General features: G+C 43.4%; 1 protein-coding gene across 1 annotated transcript in view; it reads right to left on the minus strand.

Moving 5' to 3' along the window:
* Positions 1 to 19,777, minus strand: part of LOC137379344 (twinfilin-1-like) — a 40,697-nt gene that overhangs the window by 8,988 nt on the left and 11,932 nt on the right. Inside the window, 3 exon segments of the mRNA XM_068050052.1 lie at positions 6,895 to 6,990; positions 7,739 to 7,917; positions 13,548 to 13,625. Coding sequence (XP_067906153.1) covers positions 6,895 to 6,990; positions 7,739 to 7,917; positions 13,548 to 13,625 — 353 coding nt within the window.

The raw sequence follows: 19,777 nt of genomic DNA on the forward strand, positions 1-19,777 counted from the left end.
CCCGTCCGATGAAGGAAAGCATGCCGTATGCCTTCTTGACCACTCTATTTACCTGCGTTGCCACCTTCAGGGAACAGTGGACCTGAACACCCAAATCTCTCTGGACATCAATTTTCCCCAGGACTTTTCCATTTACTGTATAGTTCACTCTTGAATTGGATCTTCCAAAATGCATCACCTCGCATTTGCCCTGATTGAACTCCATCTGCCATTTCTCTGCCCAACTCTCTAATCTATCTATATTCTGCTGTATTCTCTGACAGTCCCCTTCACTATCTGCTACTCCACCAATCTTAGTGTCGTCTGCAAATTTGCTAATCAGTCCACCTATACTTTCCTCCAAATCATTAATGTATATCACAAACAACAGTGGTCCCAGCACGGATCCCTGTGGAACACCACTGGTGACACGTCTCCATTTTGAGAAACTCCCTTCTACTGCTACTCTCTGTCTCCTGTTGCCCAGCCAGTTCTTTATCCATCTAGCTAGTACACCTTGGACCCCAAGCGCCTTCACTTTCTCCATCAGCCTGCCATGGGGAACCTTATCAAACGCCTTACTGAAGTCCATGTATATGACATCGACAGCCCTTCCGTCATCAATCAACTTTGTCACTTCCTCAAAGAATTCTATTAAGTTGGTTAGACATGACCTTCCCTGCACAAAACCATGTTGCCTATCACTGATGAGCCCATTTTCTTCCAAATGGGAATAGATCCTATCCCTCAGTATCTTCTCCAGCAGCTTCCCTACCACTGACGTCAGACTCACCGGTCTATAATTTCCTGGATTATCCCTGCTACCCTTCTTAAACAAGGGGACAACATTAGCAATTCTCCAGTCCTCCGGGACCTCACCCGTGTTTAAGGATGCTGCAAAGATATCTGTTAAGGCCCCAGCTATTTCCTCTCTCGCTTCCCTCAGTAACCTGGGATAGATCCCATCCGGACCTGGGGACTTGTCCACCTTAATGCCCTTTAGAATACCCAACACTTCCTCCCTCCTTATGCCGACTTGACCTAGAGTAATCAAACATCTGTTCCTAACCTCAACATCCGTCATGTCCCTCTCCTCGGTGAATACCGATGCAAAGTACTCGTTTAGAATCTCACCCATTTTCTCTGAGTCCAAGCATAACATTCCTCCTTTGTCCTTTAGTGGGCCAATCCTTTCTCTAGTTACCCTCTTTCTCCTTATATATGAATAAAAGGCTTTGGGATTTTCCTTAACCCTGTTTGCTAAAGATATTTCATGACCCCTTTTAGCCCTCTTAATTCCTCGTTTCAGATTGGTCCTACATTCCCGATATTCTTTCAAAGCTTCGTCTTTCATCAGCCGCCTAGACCTTATGTATGCTTCCTTTTTCCTCTTAGCTAGTCTCACAATTTCACCTGTCATCCATGGTTCCCTAATCTTGCCATTTCTATCCCTCATTTTCACAGGAACATGTCTCTCCTGCACGCTAATCAACCTCTCTTTAAAAGCCTCCCACATATCACATGTGGATTTACCTTCAAACAGCTGCTCCCAATCTACATTTCCCAGCTCCTGCCGAATCTTGGTATAGTTGGCCTTCCCCCAATTTAGCACTCTTCCTTTAGGACCACTCTCGCCTTTGTCCATGAGTATTTTAAAGCTTACGGAATTGTGATCACTATTCCCAAAGTAGTCCCCTACTGAAACTTCAACAACCTGGCCGGGCTCATTCCCCAACACCAGGTCCAGTATGGCCCCTTCCCGAGTTGGACTATTTACATACTGCTCTAGAAAACCCTCCTGGATGCTCCTTACAAATTCTGCTCCATCTGGACCTCTAACATTAAGCGAATCCCAGTCAATGTTGGGAAAATTAAAGTCTCCTATCACCACCACCCTGTTGCTCCTACATCTTTCCATAATCTGTTTACATATTTGTACCTCTATCTCACGCTCGCTGTTGGGAGGCCTGTAGTACAGCCCCAACATTGTTACCGCACCCTTCCTATTTCTGAGTTCTGTCCATATTGCCTCACTGCTCGAGTCCTCCATAGTGCCCTCCTTCAGCACAGCTGTGATATCCTCTTTGACCAGTAATGCAACTCCTCCACCCCTTTTACCTCCCTCTCTATCCCGCCTGAAGCATCGATAGCCTGGGATATTTAGTTGCCAATCATGCCCTTCCCTCAACCAAGTCTCAGTAATAGCAATAACATCATACTCCCAGGTACTAATCCAAGCCCTAAGTTCATCTGCCTTACCAACTACACTTCTTGCATTAAAGCAAATGCACCTCAGACCACCAGTCCCTTTATATTCATCATCTGCTCCCTGCCTGCTCTTCCCCTTAGTCACACTGACTTCATGATCTAGTTTCTTACAGGCTTTTGTTACTACCTCCTCACTGTCAACTGACCTCAATTGGTTCCCATCCCCCTGCCACATTAGTTTAAACCCTCCCCAACAGCGTTAGCAAAAGCACCTCCAAGGACATTGGTTCCAGTCCGGCCCAGGTGTAGACCGTCCAATTTGTAATAGTCCCACCTCCCCCAGAACCGGTCCCAATGTCCCAAAAATCTGAACCCCTCCTTCCTGCACCATCTCTCAAGCCACGCATTCATCCTGACTATTCTTTCATTTTTACTCTGACTATCACGTGGCACTGGTAGTAATCCTGAGATTACTACCTCTGAGGTCCTACTTTTTAACTTGGCTCCTAACTCCCTAAACTCTGCTTGTAGGACCTCATCCCGTTTTTTACCTATATCATTAGTGCCTATGTGCACAATGACAACTGGCTGTTCACCCTCCCCCTTTAGAATGTTCTGCAGCCGATCTGAGACATCCCTGACCCGTGCACCTGGGAGGCAACATACCATTCGGGAGCCTCGTTTTCGACCACAGAACCGCCTGTCTACTCCCCTTACAATCGAATCCCCTACGACTATAGCCCTTCCACTCTTTTTCCCGCCCTTCTGAGCAGCAGAGCCAGCCACGGTGCCATGGACCTGGCTACTGCTGCCTTCCCCTGGTGAGCCATCTCCCTCAACAGTATCCAAAACGGTATACTTGTTTTGGAGGGAGATGACCGCAGGGGACTCCTGCGCTGCCTTCCTGCTCTTTCTCTGCCTTTTGGTCACCCATTCCCTTTCTCCCTCAGCAATCCTAATCTGCGGTGTGACCAATTCACTAAACGTGTTATCCACGACCTCCTCAGCATCGCGCATGCTCCAAAGTGAGTCCATCCGCAGCTCGAGAGCCGTCATGCGGTCTAACAAGAGCTGCAGCTGGACACACTTGCTGCACGTGAAGGAGACAGGGTCATCAGCCATGTCCCTGAGCTCCCACATTGAGCAAGAGGAGCATGATACGGGTCTGAGATCTCCTGCCATTTTTAATCTTAAGTTTAAACTTAGTTAAATGAAAAAGGAACGAAAAGTTTTTACCAATCACAATAAAACCAGAGAAATCGAAAAAGCCTTACCTTATAAACACCCCACCGAGTCCTTTTTTTTTTGGTTAGAGGAGGAGGGCGGGTGGGAGACACTACAAGTGTGGTGTCTCGGGTTCAGAAACCGCCCAAATATATAGTGTTTTACTTACCCAGCAGCCCCCTGACCTCCGCCGAAAAACAAAAGGAAATTAAATTTACTTTCAAACTGACTTTCCCAGCTGCTCCCTCGCTCACACGCTGCTCCCGAAAAAGCTGCTGCACTGAAAGGAAAGTTATTTTAAACCGCCCAAATATATAGTGTTTTACTTACCCAGCAGCCCCCTGGCCTCCGCCGAAAAACAAAAGGAAATTAAATTTACTTTCAAACTGACTTTCCCAGCTGCTCCCTCGCTCACACGCTGCTCCCGAAAAAGCTGCTGCACTGAAAGGAAAGTTATTTTAAACCGCCCAAATATATAGTGTTTTACTTACCCAGCAGCCCCCTGGCCTCCGCCGAAAAACAAAAGGAAATTAAATTTACTTTCAAACTGACTTTCCCAGCTGCTCCCTCGCTCACACGCTGCTCCCGAAAAAGCTGCTGCACTGAAAGGAAAGTTATTTTAAACCGCCCAAATATATAGTGTTTTACTTACCCAGCAGCCCCCTGGCCTCCGCCGAAAAACAAAAGGAAATTAAATTTACTTTCAAACTGACTTTCCCAGCTGCTCCCTCGCTCACACGCTGCTCCCGAAAAAGCTGCTGCACTGAAAGGAAAGTTATTTTAAACCGCCCAAATATATAGTGTTTTACTTACCCAGCAGCCCCCTGGCCTCCGCCGAAAAACAAAAGGAAATTAAATTTACTTTCAAACTGACTTTCCCAGCTGCTCCCTCGCTCACACGCTGCTCCCGAAAAAGCTGCTGCACTGAAAGGAAAGTTATTTTAAACCGCCCAAATATATAGTGTTTTACTTACCCAGCAGCCCCCTGGCCTCCGCCGAAAAACAAAAGGAAATTAAATTTACTTTCAAACTGACTTTCCCAGCTGCTCCCTCGCTCACACGCTGCTCCCGAAAAAGCTGCTGCACTGAAAGGAAAGTTATTTTAAACCGCCCAAATATATAGTGTTTTACTTACCCAGCAGCCCCCTGGCCTCCGCCGAAAAACAAAAGGAAATTAAATTTACTTTCAAACTGACTTTCCCAGCTGCTCCCTCGCTCACACGCTGCTCCCGAAAAAGCTGCTGCACTGAAAGGAAAGTTATTTTAAACCACCCAAATATATAGTGTTTTACTTACCCAGCAGCCCCCTGGCCTCCGCCGAAAAACAAAAGGAAATTAAATTTACTTTCAAACTGACTTTCCCAGCTGCTCACACGCTGCTCCCGAAAAAGCTGCTGCACTGAAAGGGGATGATGTTTTACAGGGATATAAGAAAAACACAGAGAGCAAGCCAAAGGTGGAAATATTAGGAAGGATGTCAAAAAGCTTGATCAAAGACATAGCTCTGAGTTTTGTGCTGGAGGTGGGGCTCCCGGCGCTGGGCCGAACCCAGCTCTGCCTTGTTACGCCTCCCCCCCCCCGCCACCCAACAACAAAAACCCAACTCCACCCCGCCCGTGTGATCCTCCAGTTTATTGAAAGTTTTAGGAGGCAGGATCCCCATCCATTTAAAGACAGGGATCCCACCTCCATTAGCTGCTGGCCAATCAGAGGGCCGGCAGCTAAGCTGTATTGGCAACGCCACCAGGAGCGGTCAACACCGCCAGTACTTCAGAGGCTTCTGACCCAGACTGGAACCCCGGACAAGGAGGTAGGTGAGGCAGGGTTACTGGGGCTAGTCTGGAAGGCCCCGACGGGGGGGCGGGGGAGGGGGGGCTGGGGGTTAGTCTTGCCGTCCAGGGGAAGTGGGGGGATGTCCTAGGGGCTCATTGGTTCCCAGTAGGGGTTCTCCAAGGGCACAAATTGTCCACGGAGGAGGAACCCCCCCCCCCCACAAAGCCTTCAGGGAGCGCACTTCATGTTACAAGGTGACCTTCCCCCATCGCTGGTAAGATCCCAGTGGCAGCGGGAAGAGGCCCTTAATTGGTCATTAATAGGCCTCTTGGGGGCCTCAATTGGCCTCTGGGCGGGACGGCCATCGTCAGCCCATCCTGCCCCTGGGAAGACTGCTAGGTGATGGGTCATCTGCCCCGCCATCCGTGGCGATACCTCGTGATCTCCGCCTCCAATCCCACCTCATGGGGCCTCACAAAATCCAGTCCACAGTATTTAAGGAGGGTCTTGGAGGAGAGGGGTGAAAGATTTCAGTAAAGAAATTTCAGAGCAAGGGACCTAGGCAGCTGAAAGCACAGCTGGCAGTGGTGGGTAAAAGGTTGAACATTTCAAATGAGGCGTTGAGAAATCAGGAGCCAATTTAGGTCAGCAAGGCTAGAGGTGATGGATAAGCAGGGCTTGATATGGGATAGGGTAAGGTCTGAGCTGTAGCTTATGGAAGATAGAGGATGGGAGGCCATCCAGAACAGCATCTGAATAAATTAGTTTGGAGGTGAGGATTTGGTGGTAAATGAGTTGAACATAGGACAGAAGTGGGTAAATGTTAGAGATGAAAATGGGCAGGCTTTGTGAGGGAGAGGTTATTGGGTCAAAAACTCAGGTTCAAACATTGAGGTGGCAAACTGTCTAATTGAAACAGTGACAGTAGCCAGGAAGGGGAATGTAGTTGGTGGGATGGTTATGTTAAGAGTATTAAGTTTCCTGTTGCTTCTCAAGCTAGGATCACTGACCCTTTAGAATAATGAGCTCCAGATAACCCTGTAAACCAGTAGGAAGAATTTCAGCTCCAGTGAGAGGCTTATCCCTGTTGACTACATCATTGAGTCAGGCTAGCTGGTCAAATATAAAATCAGTGCCCTGGAGTACAGGTTGACCTGCTTGGGTCTCCCATTGCCAGGGACATATTAGAGCCTCTTGGCTGAACTGGTTCTAAGAAACTCATGTATCACTACCCAAGTACGAACATATCAGCTCAGTTGAAATAAGTGATAATTACTTTGACACAACACTCTTAACATTTCAATTAGTTTTGTAGAATAAATATAGCTCTTCAAATTACACAGTCTTCATCCAAGTGGTAGATGATTCTGTTATGATGATTGTACCTGACCCTTTCCTCTCTCGTAGTACGGGTACAAATCCTTCTCAATTATGCAAGACAGCGAAGTGCAGCTAGAACTCACTGGCTTAATAAAGTCAAATGTTTGGAGTCCATTCTAATTATCAGACTGTTAAGATTACACTATTGGATGATTAAAGTTTAATACTACACAATCCACCTTCCTAGTGATGCAACATCTACATTCAGCACGTGAAACAAGCCATCTTAAGGCAACTAGGTATGGGCAGTAAATACACTCTTGCCAGTGTCACCCATATCTTGAGGACAAAGAAATAGGGCAACTATAGAAAAGTCAACTAGATCCATACCCTTACTCTTCCAAATATTTCATCTTTGATGTGGCTATCCCCAAATTCCTTCTTCAATGTTGCTTTTGTTGCTGCATATAACATCTTCTGCATAAGCTGCAAAAAACCATCATATATCCGAGAAAGTAAAATAAATATAGCTCTTGCATAATTGAGAACACATTAAGAACTTAGGTTTAGTTCCTTATGAAAAGATATCAGTGGCAATCAAATAGCAGTACTCTGCATGGGAGATATTCATCAATTTAAATAAAATCATGCATTTGCATTTGCATCCTTGTATTTGTAAATGCTATGTTAATGCTGCAAGGCAAACACATCTCTCAAATTGCATATCTTGGTACTGAAACATGCAACTCCATTGGGAGTAAGACTAAACTAAATAAACTTTTTATGAAAAGCACCATAGGCCACTCTAGGGTACTGTACACATGAATTCCCATTTATACAATAAAGGTAGTCCTGAAAATTTAATGACCCCACATCCTAATGCTAAATTCAGTCAGGATCCCAACTGCCAATCGTTAATCTGTAAATCTTACTGGAAAGTGCAAGTTTGTGGACTTTCAGTGATGTGTGGACGTATGCCAAGATATCCTCTGTGGTAAAAGAGCCTGCGCTTATTCACTATCTTGATTCACGTATGAAGAGTTGGCACTTGGACAATGTACCAGAGGGCTGTTGCTGCTCATGGACTGTACCCTAGTAACAGCCAACATCTTCCAAACAAATTGGGGAGAAGAAAACTTTTCTTTAAGTGACTCATTCCTGAAAGATTTGCTCTCAAAAGCATGCTATATTTAACCATATTTTTCCTTCATCTTTATGACAACCAAATCCTTACTGGTGAAAGGTCAGGTGACCAGGCAATAAAGAGCCATTGAAATCCCTGAGCATTCATGGTGTCCAATCGATACAAGGTATAGGCAGGTTGATGTTCCTCAAGAAGAGGAAGGATGCATGAATCATACTCCTGGTCCCAGCTGGTAACCGACTCTCTGGCTGCACCCACCGTGAGCTGTTCTGTAATGAGTAATTCACTTATTAGCAAGAGCAATTACAAATTAAATGCAAAACCCACCCCTGTACTTTACCTTCAGTGCACTTTAATGCCAGAACAACTGACTGACCATCTGTCAATCACTACTGTTTTACATATTAAAATTGGAGTTCAAACATAGAACAGATCTGACCATCTGCACACAGGCATTGAAATTAGTCTGTGTCAGCTTGCCTTTGTTGCCAGCACTCATGACTAAATCAAAATGTTTCCAGTCCAATATTTACTGAAGAACTTAAGTATATAATCCAGGTTGACATTCCAGTGCTGCAGTTGTGGAGGTGCACTCCTTTGGGTGCTATAATGAACTGAGGCACTGTATGCCTTTTCCAGTGGTTCAGATGAGCATTAATAACCCCAAGGCATTATTCAAAAAGAGCAAGTTCTCCTGGTGTCCTGGCTAATATTTCACCTATAACCAAATAATGAAAGAAAGATTAATTTGATTGCTGTTCATAGGATCTAGTGATAAATAGGATAGGTACCATATTCTCCTGTCATTGCCCTTCAAAACTAATTCTGTGAATCTGGAATGTTTTAAGGTGTTTCTAATGCATTATACAAATGCATTTTTAGTGATAGAACAATGGAGTACAGTAATGGTTTAGTTATGCCCATTTATCCTTTGTAGATGTCAGTCTTGACTCAATGGTATTGGTTGTGGGATCAAGCTCCATTCCAGAGACTAGAGCATATAACCCAGGCTGGCACTTCAATGTAGTACTAATGGAGTGTGACACTATTGGGCGTGCCATCTTTAAGATAAGATATTAAACTGAAGCCTGGTCTGGCATCTAAAACGGACATGAAAGATCCCATCAAAATTTTCAAAAAGCAGGGGGCTCTCCCAGTGTTCTGGCTAACATTTAATCCTCAACCAACATAGCAAATTAGTCATTTATTTTGCTTCTGTGGGACCTTGTGTATATATTGGCTACTCTTTTTCTTCACTATTATGACTCTTCACAATTGGCTGTGAAGCACTTTGGGTTGCAGCACATCACTGGTAGATTAACACTTAGTAATCAACCTAACATTAGGCTGGAATATATCAAAAATATGGGGATCTGATCTAGGGTAGACTGATGGAAGCAAGGTCTTCCTCTCTGTGCTGACTGCAACTAAAAGGAGTCTCAGCAGTTGCCTCAAATCCTGGTCAGCACGTGCCAAAACAAAAAAAACTACCGTAAAATCTGATAGTTTCACATGTCAATTGGAAAACCCTTGTGCAGTAAGATATGAACATTTGAAATTGGAGTTAAGGTACACAGTTGGAAGAGAAGAGGAAACATTTTACTTTTAAAAAAAAACTACTTGCAAGCTCTGACCTGATACTGAGCCAGACCATACAGAGCTCACCACATAGTAAATGGAACTGTAGCTAGCACAGCAGAAGTGCCTGGCAGAGAGGTCAGCATCTACAAGGCAGCTCTTCATGCAGAATGTAGGCTCCTGGATCTGAAAGGATTGGCAGGTATAGTGGCAGACCTAGTAAGAAACACACGATTTCTGCAAACAAACCATGGAGTTCGCAAATAAAGGAGCTGCCCCTGGGGAGGCAAATATGTCACATTTCTGGTTATTTTGACAGTTTTTCCAAAGAAAGAACTGGATATCAGTGAATTTTAAAATGCACCTCTAGCTTTAAAATGGTTTGCGAGTCAGGCCCAGGATGTGAAGTGAATTCGAAGCCAGGCAAAGCTTTTAATTAGGATGGCCTCAGGAACTAACTGAAGAGAGTAGGGCAGTGGGATTAGTTTTGGATTGCTTTAGCAAAGAGCTGTAACAAATGGCTTCCTTCTATGCTGTAAATCGCTATGGTTCGACAGTTGATACTTGAAGGGCACAAAAATACACACTGAAAGGTGTTAGGTTTTGACCAATAATTGCATAGGTACTGTTAACCACCTGCAAACAAAAATGAATGTAGAACCCAAGATGGGTCCGTTGACAATTATTTTTTAAATTCATTGTTAACCAGATTTAAGAAAGTAACAAAACATTAATGAACACACAGCTAATGAAATGCCTCCCAAATAACAGGATTTCTACTTATCACCAGTTGATTATCATGTTCCTCCTGTGCCAATTTAAGGAACAGACCCAATACATTATTTGCTGCAGCCAGACCACATGGGCTGTCTGAAACAGATCGGTCAACAGCACCATTTGTGCAAGTTCACATTTTTCAACAGGCTATATTTCTACGTCTTAAATACAAGTGATCTCTGCTCAAACAAACATGCAATATTTTGGCACTGCAAATGGATAGAAAGTCAAGAGTGCATTAGGATAAACAAAGTGTTAAATACATCCATGTTAGTGTTGCAATATTAAGACTAAACTACTCTTGCCCAAGAACCAACACCATTCAGATTTGCAATGTCTTCAGTTTTTGCTCCAGTACAAATTGTATTTTTGCTTTTAGTTGATAGATTTTAAGTTTAATAAATTGCTGCTGTCACTTGCTTTGTATAGACTTGTGTCTAGTAATTTCCTCCTACACGATTCCAAGTAATTACACTGCTGTTTCAGTTAAGCACTTTCAATTTCAGAAATACCAACTGTAAACAAGGGCTCAGATTTTGTGGTAGTAATGATGGTGAAATTGTTAGTGTTTGCTGTCATCACTCTCTTGAAACTGACAACAACTCTGGGCCAAGATTTTCATCATCAGATGGGAGCAGGACCAGAGGTGGCCAGGCCCAGAATTTCTGACCATCAGCAGGCATGCTTGTTTGTTGGCACGGGTCCGCCACCAGCCATTTTCAAGGACAGGTCCAAGGCAGAATGGCTTCCTGCCCACAAACAACGGGTACCCAATAAAGGCCGCTGTGGGGCCAAATAAGGGCCCTCTCCCGTGCCAACTGGAATTTTCCCCTTTGGTGGTCAAAACACAGCCAGAGAGAAGTGGCAGCTACCCAGTGGCAGACTAGTGTGCCAAGGCTCCAATGGTCTATTCAAACCGCACCCCCACCATCCGCAGAGCCACTATGCAGCGATAGTCATTGCTAGTCTGGCAGCTATGACCTTTTCTATTTTTATAGATTTTTCAGAGGATGCCTCAAGACGGAGGCACCCACTCTCTCTGAAAAACATCGGCAGCTCCCATCTCGGACAGTGCGGTTGCCAAAGTGTCATTGCTGGAGGGCCTATTAGATCTCCAGTCTTGGAAGCACGCCAGCCATTTAAATTGGACATCAAGCGTGCCCTCAGGGGTCCACTTCCAACACGGTGCATGGTTGGGACCTGGAAGTTCTCCCAACATAGGGTTCCTGACCCCAGAAGGAAAATCCAGCCACATGCACAGTTAAACAAGGAAATCCAGAAGTTGCTGTCAGTGATTCTATGCTTCTCCATAGGTTGCGCTGTTGCAGTCCTTGCAGAATGCAAATCAATTGGAAATCAGTGAACTGATGAGAACTTGCCTTTTGACTCTATTAATCTCACTGTGAAAACCCTTGAAAAAGTTATATCTAGTTGAATTAGGGGTACGTGCGTTTTTAACAGCATATCAAGTTCATAATTACTGCTGAAAAACCTCTCCGGCCCTGAAAAACACATTTTATATTTGTGGAATGTCAAATTTCTCCATTATGATAAAGAAAACTATGTTCTTAAAATAAAAAAAGCTGTTTTTAAATTAATTTATGATATTTCAGCTTCTACCTTAATCCCATGTTTATGCTCCATTTACTTTATTCTCTGTAAAATTATATTGAAAAGTGATGGATAATCAGTGCAATTTATTTCCTGGTTTGCTGTCTATGAGAATACCTCAATGAGAATGGCTGCTTATCTTGCTTGATGACATCCCCCTTGCTGGATGCCTGGAGATCCTTTTGACTTGATGTTTGTGTGTAGCTTTCTTTCAGATCAGCGGTGAGAGCTGCCGCTTCGTCACTATCCACAAAATCCTGGCAAAAAAATGGATGGGTTCTGATGCTATACAAAAATGGCTGTGCCAAAAGTGCACCCAAGCATCTTGGAATAATGACAAACTTCCATACATTTCTACAAACTATTTATGGCTTGTCTTATTTTGTACTTATTGTTTTGCCTATACCCATAGGAATATGGACCTGCAAATTATATCAGGTCAGTTGTGGACCCTGCAAAGGATAACTTATTTTTTAAACTGTACTTGCATTATTAACATAAAAGTAATGAGCTGAGGCATAACGTTGCAGATGCATGATGCAGGAAAACATTGGGCAAAAAATGTGCAAATTAGAATATAGATGTCATGATATTACAAAGTAATATGGAAACTTCTACATACTTAGAAAAAGTTTACAAATATGAGGATCGAAAGGTGCTTACATTATGTTAGTGTTTCTGCAAATGTTCGTTTGTAGAGGCTCCAAAACTGTAGCATAAATCCAGAGGAAGGGCCTGCCCTGCAGTAAATAGTCTAACAGTACTCGAGATTGGAACCTCAAGGGTGAAACTCCACAGTGGTGCCCAACTGATTTTAACAAGTAGCCAGGGATCCCGTGAAATAGCTCAAGGTAATTAAACCTTCCTGTAGGGAGAGAGCTCTGTGAATGCATGTAAATAATTTTTTTAAAAAATTCGTTCATGGGATGTCAGCATCACTGGCTAGGCCAGCATTTGTTGCCCATCCCTAACTGCTCGAGAAGGTGGTGATAAGCTGCCTTCTTGAACCCCTGCAGTCCATGTGGTGTAGGTACATCAACAGTGCTGTTAGGAAGGGAGTTCCAGGATTTTGACTCAGCGACAGTGAAGAAATGGTGATATAGTTCCAAGTCATGTAAACACATGTGTAGAGCTCTCTTGGGTAAGAGAAGTGGTGTAATGTAATGTACAGATATGTAGTACTAAATAAAATATTTTCCTGATGCTGTGTAAAGGTACAGTATTGTAAATGCAGTGTTTAAGCTACTTCACTTCTTAATGCAGCATGATTAGATACTCTGTCGTACCTTGAGAGTATTTTCTAACCTGTTCCTGAGCATCTTTCAATCACCCAATACAGTTTTTGATAGTCCTCTAACTCTTGACATACCTTAACAAAAACATTTCCCATTGCCATCTCAGTTGTCTATGATTCTCTTTTCTATTAACCTTTTTGCTGATCTAAAAATGAAAGACGAAGAGGAGCAGAGAGGCAAGAAGCTCTGAGAGTGAGGCACCACGGCAGAAGACAGCAGCCCAATAATATTTATCCTATTGTTAATGCAGCATTTGTGCTTATTTTACACCAGTTTTTATGCTCTGAAATAGGCAAATAAGCACTGCAGAAACTGTTTACATAAATTTCGGTCTGCAAGATCGGTGCAGAAACCAGCATGAACTTCAGTGTAATTTCAGTGCAAATACAAGCCAAGCATTTCTGGCCCATTGTATTTATCAGTGGTATAACTACTTGGAGTCATATGGCAGGAAGTTACAAAGAACAAGAAGTAGAGACGAAGCAAGTCACAACAGTAATTTTAACAAAGCACCTCTGCAGAACTGTCAACTGAATAGGTCTTCTACGTATGAGTTAGTGTTAAGAACAACCAATGCGTGTGCCTATTCTGCAACTGCACTTGTTGAATTCAGAGGTTCTAGATCCATACCAACATACCGTTTTCAATCACAATTTTCAAAACACAGAATTCTCCATTCCTGGCTCTGGCAAAGATGTCCTTTAACTCTTTTGAAACTGCATTAAAAAAAAACAAAAATAGAATGTATCTTCCAGAACGTGGTTAGTTATGGTTAAGGAATGTTATTTATATATACAAGATTAACAATTTCATACAAGTATGTGCATGTATTTTTCCTATTATTTTTCAAGTTCAGAAAAGGCCATAAAAATAAAGAACTATGTTGGAAAAGTTGTTTCGTAATTAGCTGTTATTAACAAATAAAACCCAGAAGAAACTAGTTAGCTCATGGTGATGACAGCAATCATTTTCACCATGACCAATATTATTACAAAGCTCAAAAGACCACCACATGACTCACATGTTCTCCCCAAAATACTGCCATTAATAAAATTGAGGAAATAATGATGTTTAGCTACATCAATAACCTGCTTATTACCAGTCAGAATGAAATGGATAGCAGCACCCAGCTGTAATTGCATGTAAATGAAAGCAAAAATACTGCAGATGCTGGAAATTTGAAATAAAAACAAGAAATATTGGAAAAACTCAGCAGGTCTGGCAGCATCTGTGGAGAGAGAAGCAGAGTTAACGTTTCAGGTCAGTGACCTTTCATCAGAACTGGCAGAGGCTAGAAATGTAATAGGTTTTAAGTAAGTAAAGCGGGGGTGGGCAACAGATAACAAAAGAGGTGTTGATAGGGCAAGGTCACAGAGGATAACTGACCAGAAGGTCATTTAATTGCATGCATCTTACTTGCTTTTAATTAAGTGGTGCAGACAACAATGAAGCAATTCTAGTCTGCAAACAACATTTGAAATGTTGTTCCACATTTCCCCTGAAAATACCTTAAAAAGTTCATTAGGGGCTGAATTTTATTCTCCCGCTGCCACTAAAAAATGGCGGCCCACACGCACAGGCCATGCGCCGCCGCAATGTAGCACGCAGCGCCTCATTTAAATATGCAGGGCGGGCTACCCCCACCAATCACGTGACAGAGACAGCCTCAGCAACACCATGAATGGCATTGGCTGCCTCTGCGCAGGCACTGGTGCCATTTTTAAAGGGCTGCCAGATCTACACAGAAACTAGAGTTGAACCCAGTACCCACCACCTCCACCAACAGACCCCACCGACACTGTAAATAAATTTCTGACTCATTCCCCCCCCCAATACAATGAAAATAAATGTCTAACCCCCCCAAAACACTTAAAGATTTGAGCCCTCCCCCCACCAACCGCGCAAAGTAAACAGAGGTCACCCCTCCCCCACAACACTAGAAATGCAAAGTTTAGTTAAAGATTTGACCCCTCCCCTCACAACTGCACAAAGTACAGAGGTCACCCTTCCCCACCACTTCCCAACACGAGAAATGCAGAGTTTATCCTGTGTCTCTCCACCCCCCCCCCCCCTCCCACCTCACTAAAAATCCTGGGTGTCCCCCTTCCCCACCTCGGTGGTGCCAGCTTTCCCTGAACTGGAAAGTGAAGGCACGAGTGCCGCCCATCGCACGGAAGGTCTCGGACAGGCGGTAAGAGCGCGGGGAACTGTCGGTAAATGGATTCATGAGGTTTATTTAAATATTTAAAGTAGGGTTCTGTCGCCCCGCTGCCGCCGGCAATCCCGGCATCAGGCTCCATGGCGGGCCACTGCCGATGCGATCTTCTGTCACCACCACACACCACGGAGCCTGATGTCACAGAAGACAGAGGGTAACAGTGGATGGGTGTTTTTCTGAATGGAGGGATGTGACCAGTGGTGTTCCGCAGGGATCAGTGCTGGGACCTTTGCTGCTTGTAGTATATATAAATGATTTGGAGGAAAATGTAGCTGGTCTGATTAGTAAGTTTGCGGACGACACAAAGGTTGGTGGAGTTGCGGATAATGATGAGCATTGTCAGAGGGTACAGCAGGATATAGATCGGTTGGAGACTTGGGCGGAGAAATGGCAGATGGAGTTTAATCCGGACAAATGTGAGGTAATGCATTTTGGAAGGTCGAATGCAGGTGGGAGGTATATAGTAAATGGCAGAACCCTTAGGAGTATTGACAGGCAGAGAGATCTGGACGTACAGGTCCACAGGTCACTGAAAGTGGCAACGCAGGTGGATAAGGTAGTCAAGAAGGCATTCGGCATGCTTGCCTTCATCGGTCGGGGCATGGAGTTTAAAAATTGGCAAGTCATGTTGCAGCTGTACAGAACCTTAGTTAGGCCACACTTAGAATATTGTGTGCAATTCTGGTCGCCACACTACCAGAAGGGCGTGGAGGCTTTGGAGAGGGTACAGAGGAGGTTTACCAGGATGTTGCCTGGTCTGGAGGGCATTAGCTATGAGGAGACGTTGGAAAAACTCGGATTGTTTTCACTGGAACGCCAGAGGTGGAGGGGCGACACGATAGAGGTTTACAAAGTTATGAGTAGCATGGACAGAGTGGATAGTCAGAAGCTTTTTCCCAGGGTGGAAGAGTCAGTTACTAGGGGACATAGGTTTAAGGTGCGAGGGGCAAAGTTTAGAGGGGATGTGCGAGGCAAGTTTTTTTTTTACACAGAGGGTGGTGAGTGCCTGGAACTTGCTGCCAGGGGAGGTGATGGAAGCAGATACGATAGCAACGTTTAAGGGACATCTTGACAAATATATGAATAGGAAGGGAATAGAGGGATATGGGCCCCGGAAGTGCAGAAGGTGTTAGTTTAGGCAGGCATCAAGATCGGCGCAGGCTTGCAGGGCCGAATGGCCTGTTCCTGTGCTGTACTGTTCTTTGTTCTTTGTCAGGAGCTCAACAAAATTAAGCTCTAGATGTGCAACATCTACTCAACATATAAAGCAGTTTCTGGGCATAGGAGACAAAAGCCCATAAGATGATGACATTGTGCCCTTCTCCCCGAACAAGATTGGTCTATGTCAACTGTAACTATTTTTGGTTTACATACATTTTCCCCAGATTATATCTGCAAAAGTCACTACATATAATGCGCACTTCAGTTTCAAGCACATTTCCCAAAATAAAAAGTCAGATGCAAAATACTGCAATATTTTCCTACAAATCAAAAAATACTGATTTCCCCCAAATGTGCTCATCTATGTCTTTCAGCCTGAGCAAAACTGTAAAATGTGTCAGTGACCCAAAGATAACTAAAGTAAACATAAAATGTGTAGCAGTTCTGAGATGTTAGATTGCATAAATGCAAATTAGGCAAGTGTGTAACAAAGGCAGAGTAGTATTAAAGGGGGATTTTAACTTACACATAGGCACAGTGGTTAGCACCACAGCCTCACAGCTCCAGGGACCCGGGTTCGATTCTGGGTATTGTCTGTGCGGAGTTTGCAAGTTCTCCCTGTGACCGTGTGGGTTTTCACTGGGTGCTCCGATTTCCTCCCACCGCCAAAGACTTGCAGGTGATAGGTAAATTGGCCATTGTAAATTGCCCCTAGCGTAGGTAGGTGGTAGGGAATATAGGATTATTGTAGGGTTAGTATAAATGGGTGGTTCTTGGTCGGCACAGACTCGGTGGGCTGAAGGGCCTGTTTCAGTGCTGTATCTCTAAATAAAAAATAATAAAATAGATTGGGAGGGGCAGACTAGCACCTGTCGGAAACATAGTGAATTTCTGGAATGTGCCCGCGATAGTTTCCTACAGCAATATGTCCTAGATGTAACAAGGGGATAGGCAATATTAGATTTAGTTATGAGTAATGAGCCAAATTTAATTAATAGCCTAACTGTGCATGAACATTTATTAGATAGTGATCACAACATGATCGAATTCAAGGTAGCGTTTGAAAGTGAAAAGCACGAATCAGCTACTAGAATTTTAGACTTGGGTAAGGCTGACTTTACCGGGATGAGACAGAGACTGTCCACGGTAAACTGGGTAGATCTGTTAATGGGTCAAATGACTGAAGAACAGTGGAGAATATTTAAAGAAACATTTAACGAAATACAGAGCGAGTATATACCCGAGAGGAAAAAAACTCCACTTCACAGAAAAAACAGCCATGGACAAAAGAGATTAGGGATAACATAAAACAAAAAGAGCTTACAAAAATGCAAAACGCAGCACAGATCTGGCCAAGTAGGATCGATACGAAGACCAGCAATGGGTCACAAAGCAGCTGATAAGAGCTACTAAAAGAGATTATGAAAGGAAACTTGCAAGGGACATCAAAATCAATAAGAAATTTTATAGTTACATAAAGGAAAACTGGGTGGTCAAGAGCAATGTAGGCCCATTAAAAGCTGAAAATGGAGATATTGTCATTGCTAATGGGGAAATGGCAGACATGTTGAACAATTACTTTGCCTCAGTATTTACAGTTGAAAAGGAGGATAACTTGCCAGAAGTCCCGAAAAAAATTAATAGCTGATAGGGGACAGGGACTTAATACAATTAACGTAAGTAAAACATTAGTAACAAGGAAATTAATGGAACTAAAGAGTGAGAAATCCCCAGGACCTGACGGTTTCCAGCCGAAGGTGTTAAAGGAAGTAGGGGAGCACACTGTAGATGCCCTAACTATAGTCTTTCAGAGTTCCCTAGATTCAGGAGTGGTCCCTCTGGATTGGAAAGTTGCATATGTCACTCCACTTTTTAAGAAGTGTGAAAGGGGGAACCAAAGAAATTACAGACCAGTTAGCCTGACATCTGTGGTGGGCAAGTTGCTGCAGTCTATAATCAAGGATAGGGTGACTGAACACCTAGAAAAATTTCAGTTAATCAGGGACAGCCAGCATGGATTCATGACGGGAAGGTCATGCCTGACAAATCTCATTGAATTTTTTGAAGAGGTGACTAAGGTAGTGGACAGGGAAATGTCTATGGATGTTATTTATATGGACTTCCAGAAGGCATCTGATAAAGTCTCAAATAAGAGACTGTTAACTAAGGTAGAAGTCCATGGAGTTGAGGGCAAATTACTGACATGGTTAGGAAGTTGTTTGTGTGGTAGGCGACAGAGAGTGGTGATAATGGGTAAGTACTCCGATTGGCAGGATGTAACTAGTAGTGTCCCACAGGGATCTGTGTTGGGGCCTCAATTATTCACATTATTCATTAACGACTTGGATGATGGCATAGTAAGTCATATATCCAAATTTGCTGCTGATACAAAGTTAGGCGGCATTGTAGACAGTCTAGATGATAGCATAAAATTGCAAAGAGATATTGGCAGACTAGGTGAGTGGGCAAAACTGTGGCAGATGGATTTCAATGCAGGCAAATGTGAGATTATCCATTTTGGACCAAAAAAGGATAGAGCTGGGTACTTTCTAAATGGGAAGTGGTTAAGTACAGTGCATGTCCAAAGAGACTTGGGGGTTCAGGTGCATAGATCTTTAAAATGCCACGAGTAAGTGCAGAAAATAATCAAAAAGGCTAATTGGAATGCTAGCCTTTATATCTAGAGGATTGGAGTATAAAGACACAGAGGTTATGCTGCAGTTGTACAAAACCCTGGTTAGACCCCACTTGGAGTATTGTGAGCAGTTCTGGGCACCACACCTTAGGAAGGATATACTGACCTTGGAGGGAGTGCAGCGTAGGTTTACAAGAATGATACATGGACTACAGGGGTTAAGTTATGAGGAGAGATTACACAAATTAGGCCTGTTTTCCCTCGAATTTAGAAGGTTGAGGGGTGATCTGATCGAAGTCTTCAAGATATTAACAGGAAAAGACAGGCTAGATAAAGACAAACTATTTCCACTGGTTGGAGATTCTAAAACTAGGGAGCATAGCCTAAAAATTAGAGCCAGACCATTCAGGAGAGATGTTAGGAAGCACTTCTTCACGCAAAGAGTGGTAGAGGTTTGAAAATCTCTCCCACAAACAGCAGCTGAAGCTAGAACAGTTGTTAGATTTAAAATCTGAGATGCATAGATTTTTGTTAAGCAAAGATATTAAGGGGTTTGCGCCAAAGGCAGGTATATGGAGTTAGGCCGTGGATCAGCCATGATCTCACTGAATGGCAGGACAGGCTCGAGGGGCTGAATGGCCTACTCCTGTTCCTATCTTCCTATAAAACAAAGATACACACAATAAAGATGCTTTACAAGAAATCTATACTTGTACTGGACATTCAAAAAACATGCACTCTTAAATAATGATATAATGCAGTAGCTTGTCCATGACATGTTATTCTTTGTTATAGTCTCTTTGAAAAAAAATGTCTAATATACAAAAGCCCACGAACAGATGTTAATACCTTAA

Source organism: Heterodontus francisci, chromosome 18 (assembly GCF_036365525.1).
Source record: "Heterodontus francisci isolate sHetFra1 chromosome 18, sHetFra1.hap1, whole genome shotgun sequence".
In the NCBI taxonomy this organism is placed as follows: domain Eukaryota; kingdom Metazoa; phylum Chordata; class Chondrichthyes; order Heterodontiformes; family Heterodontidae; genus Heterodontus; species Heterodontus francisci.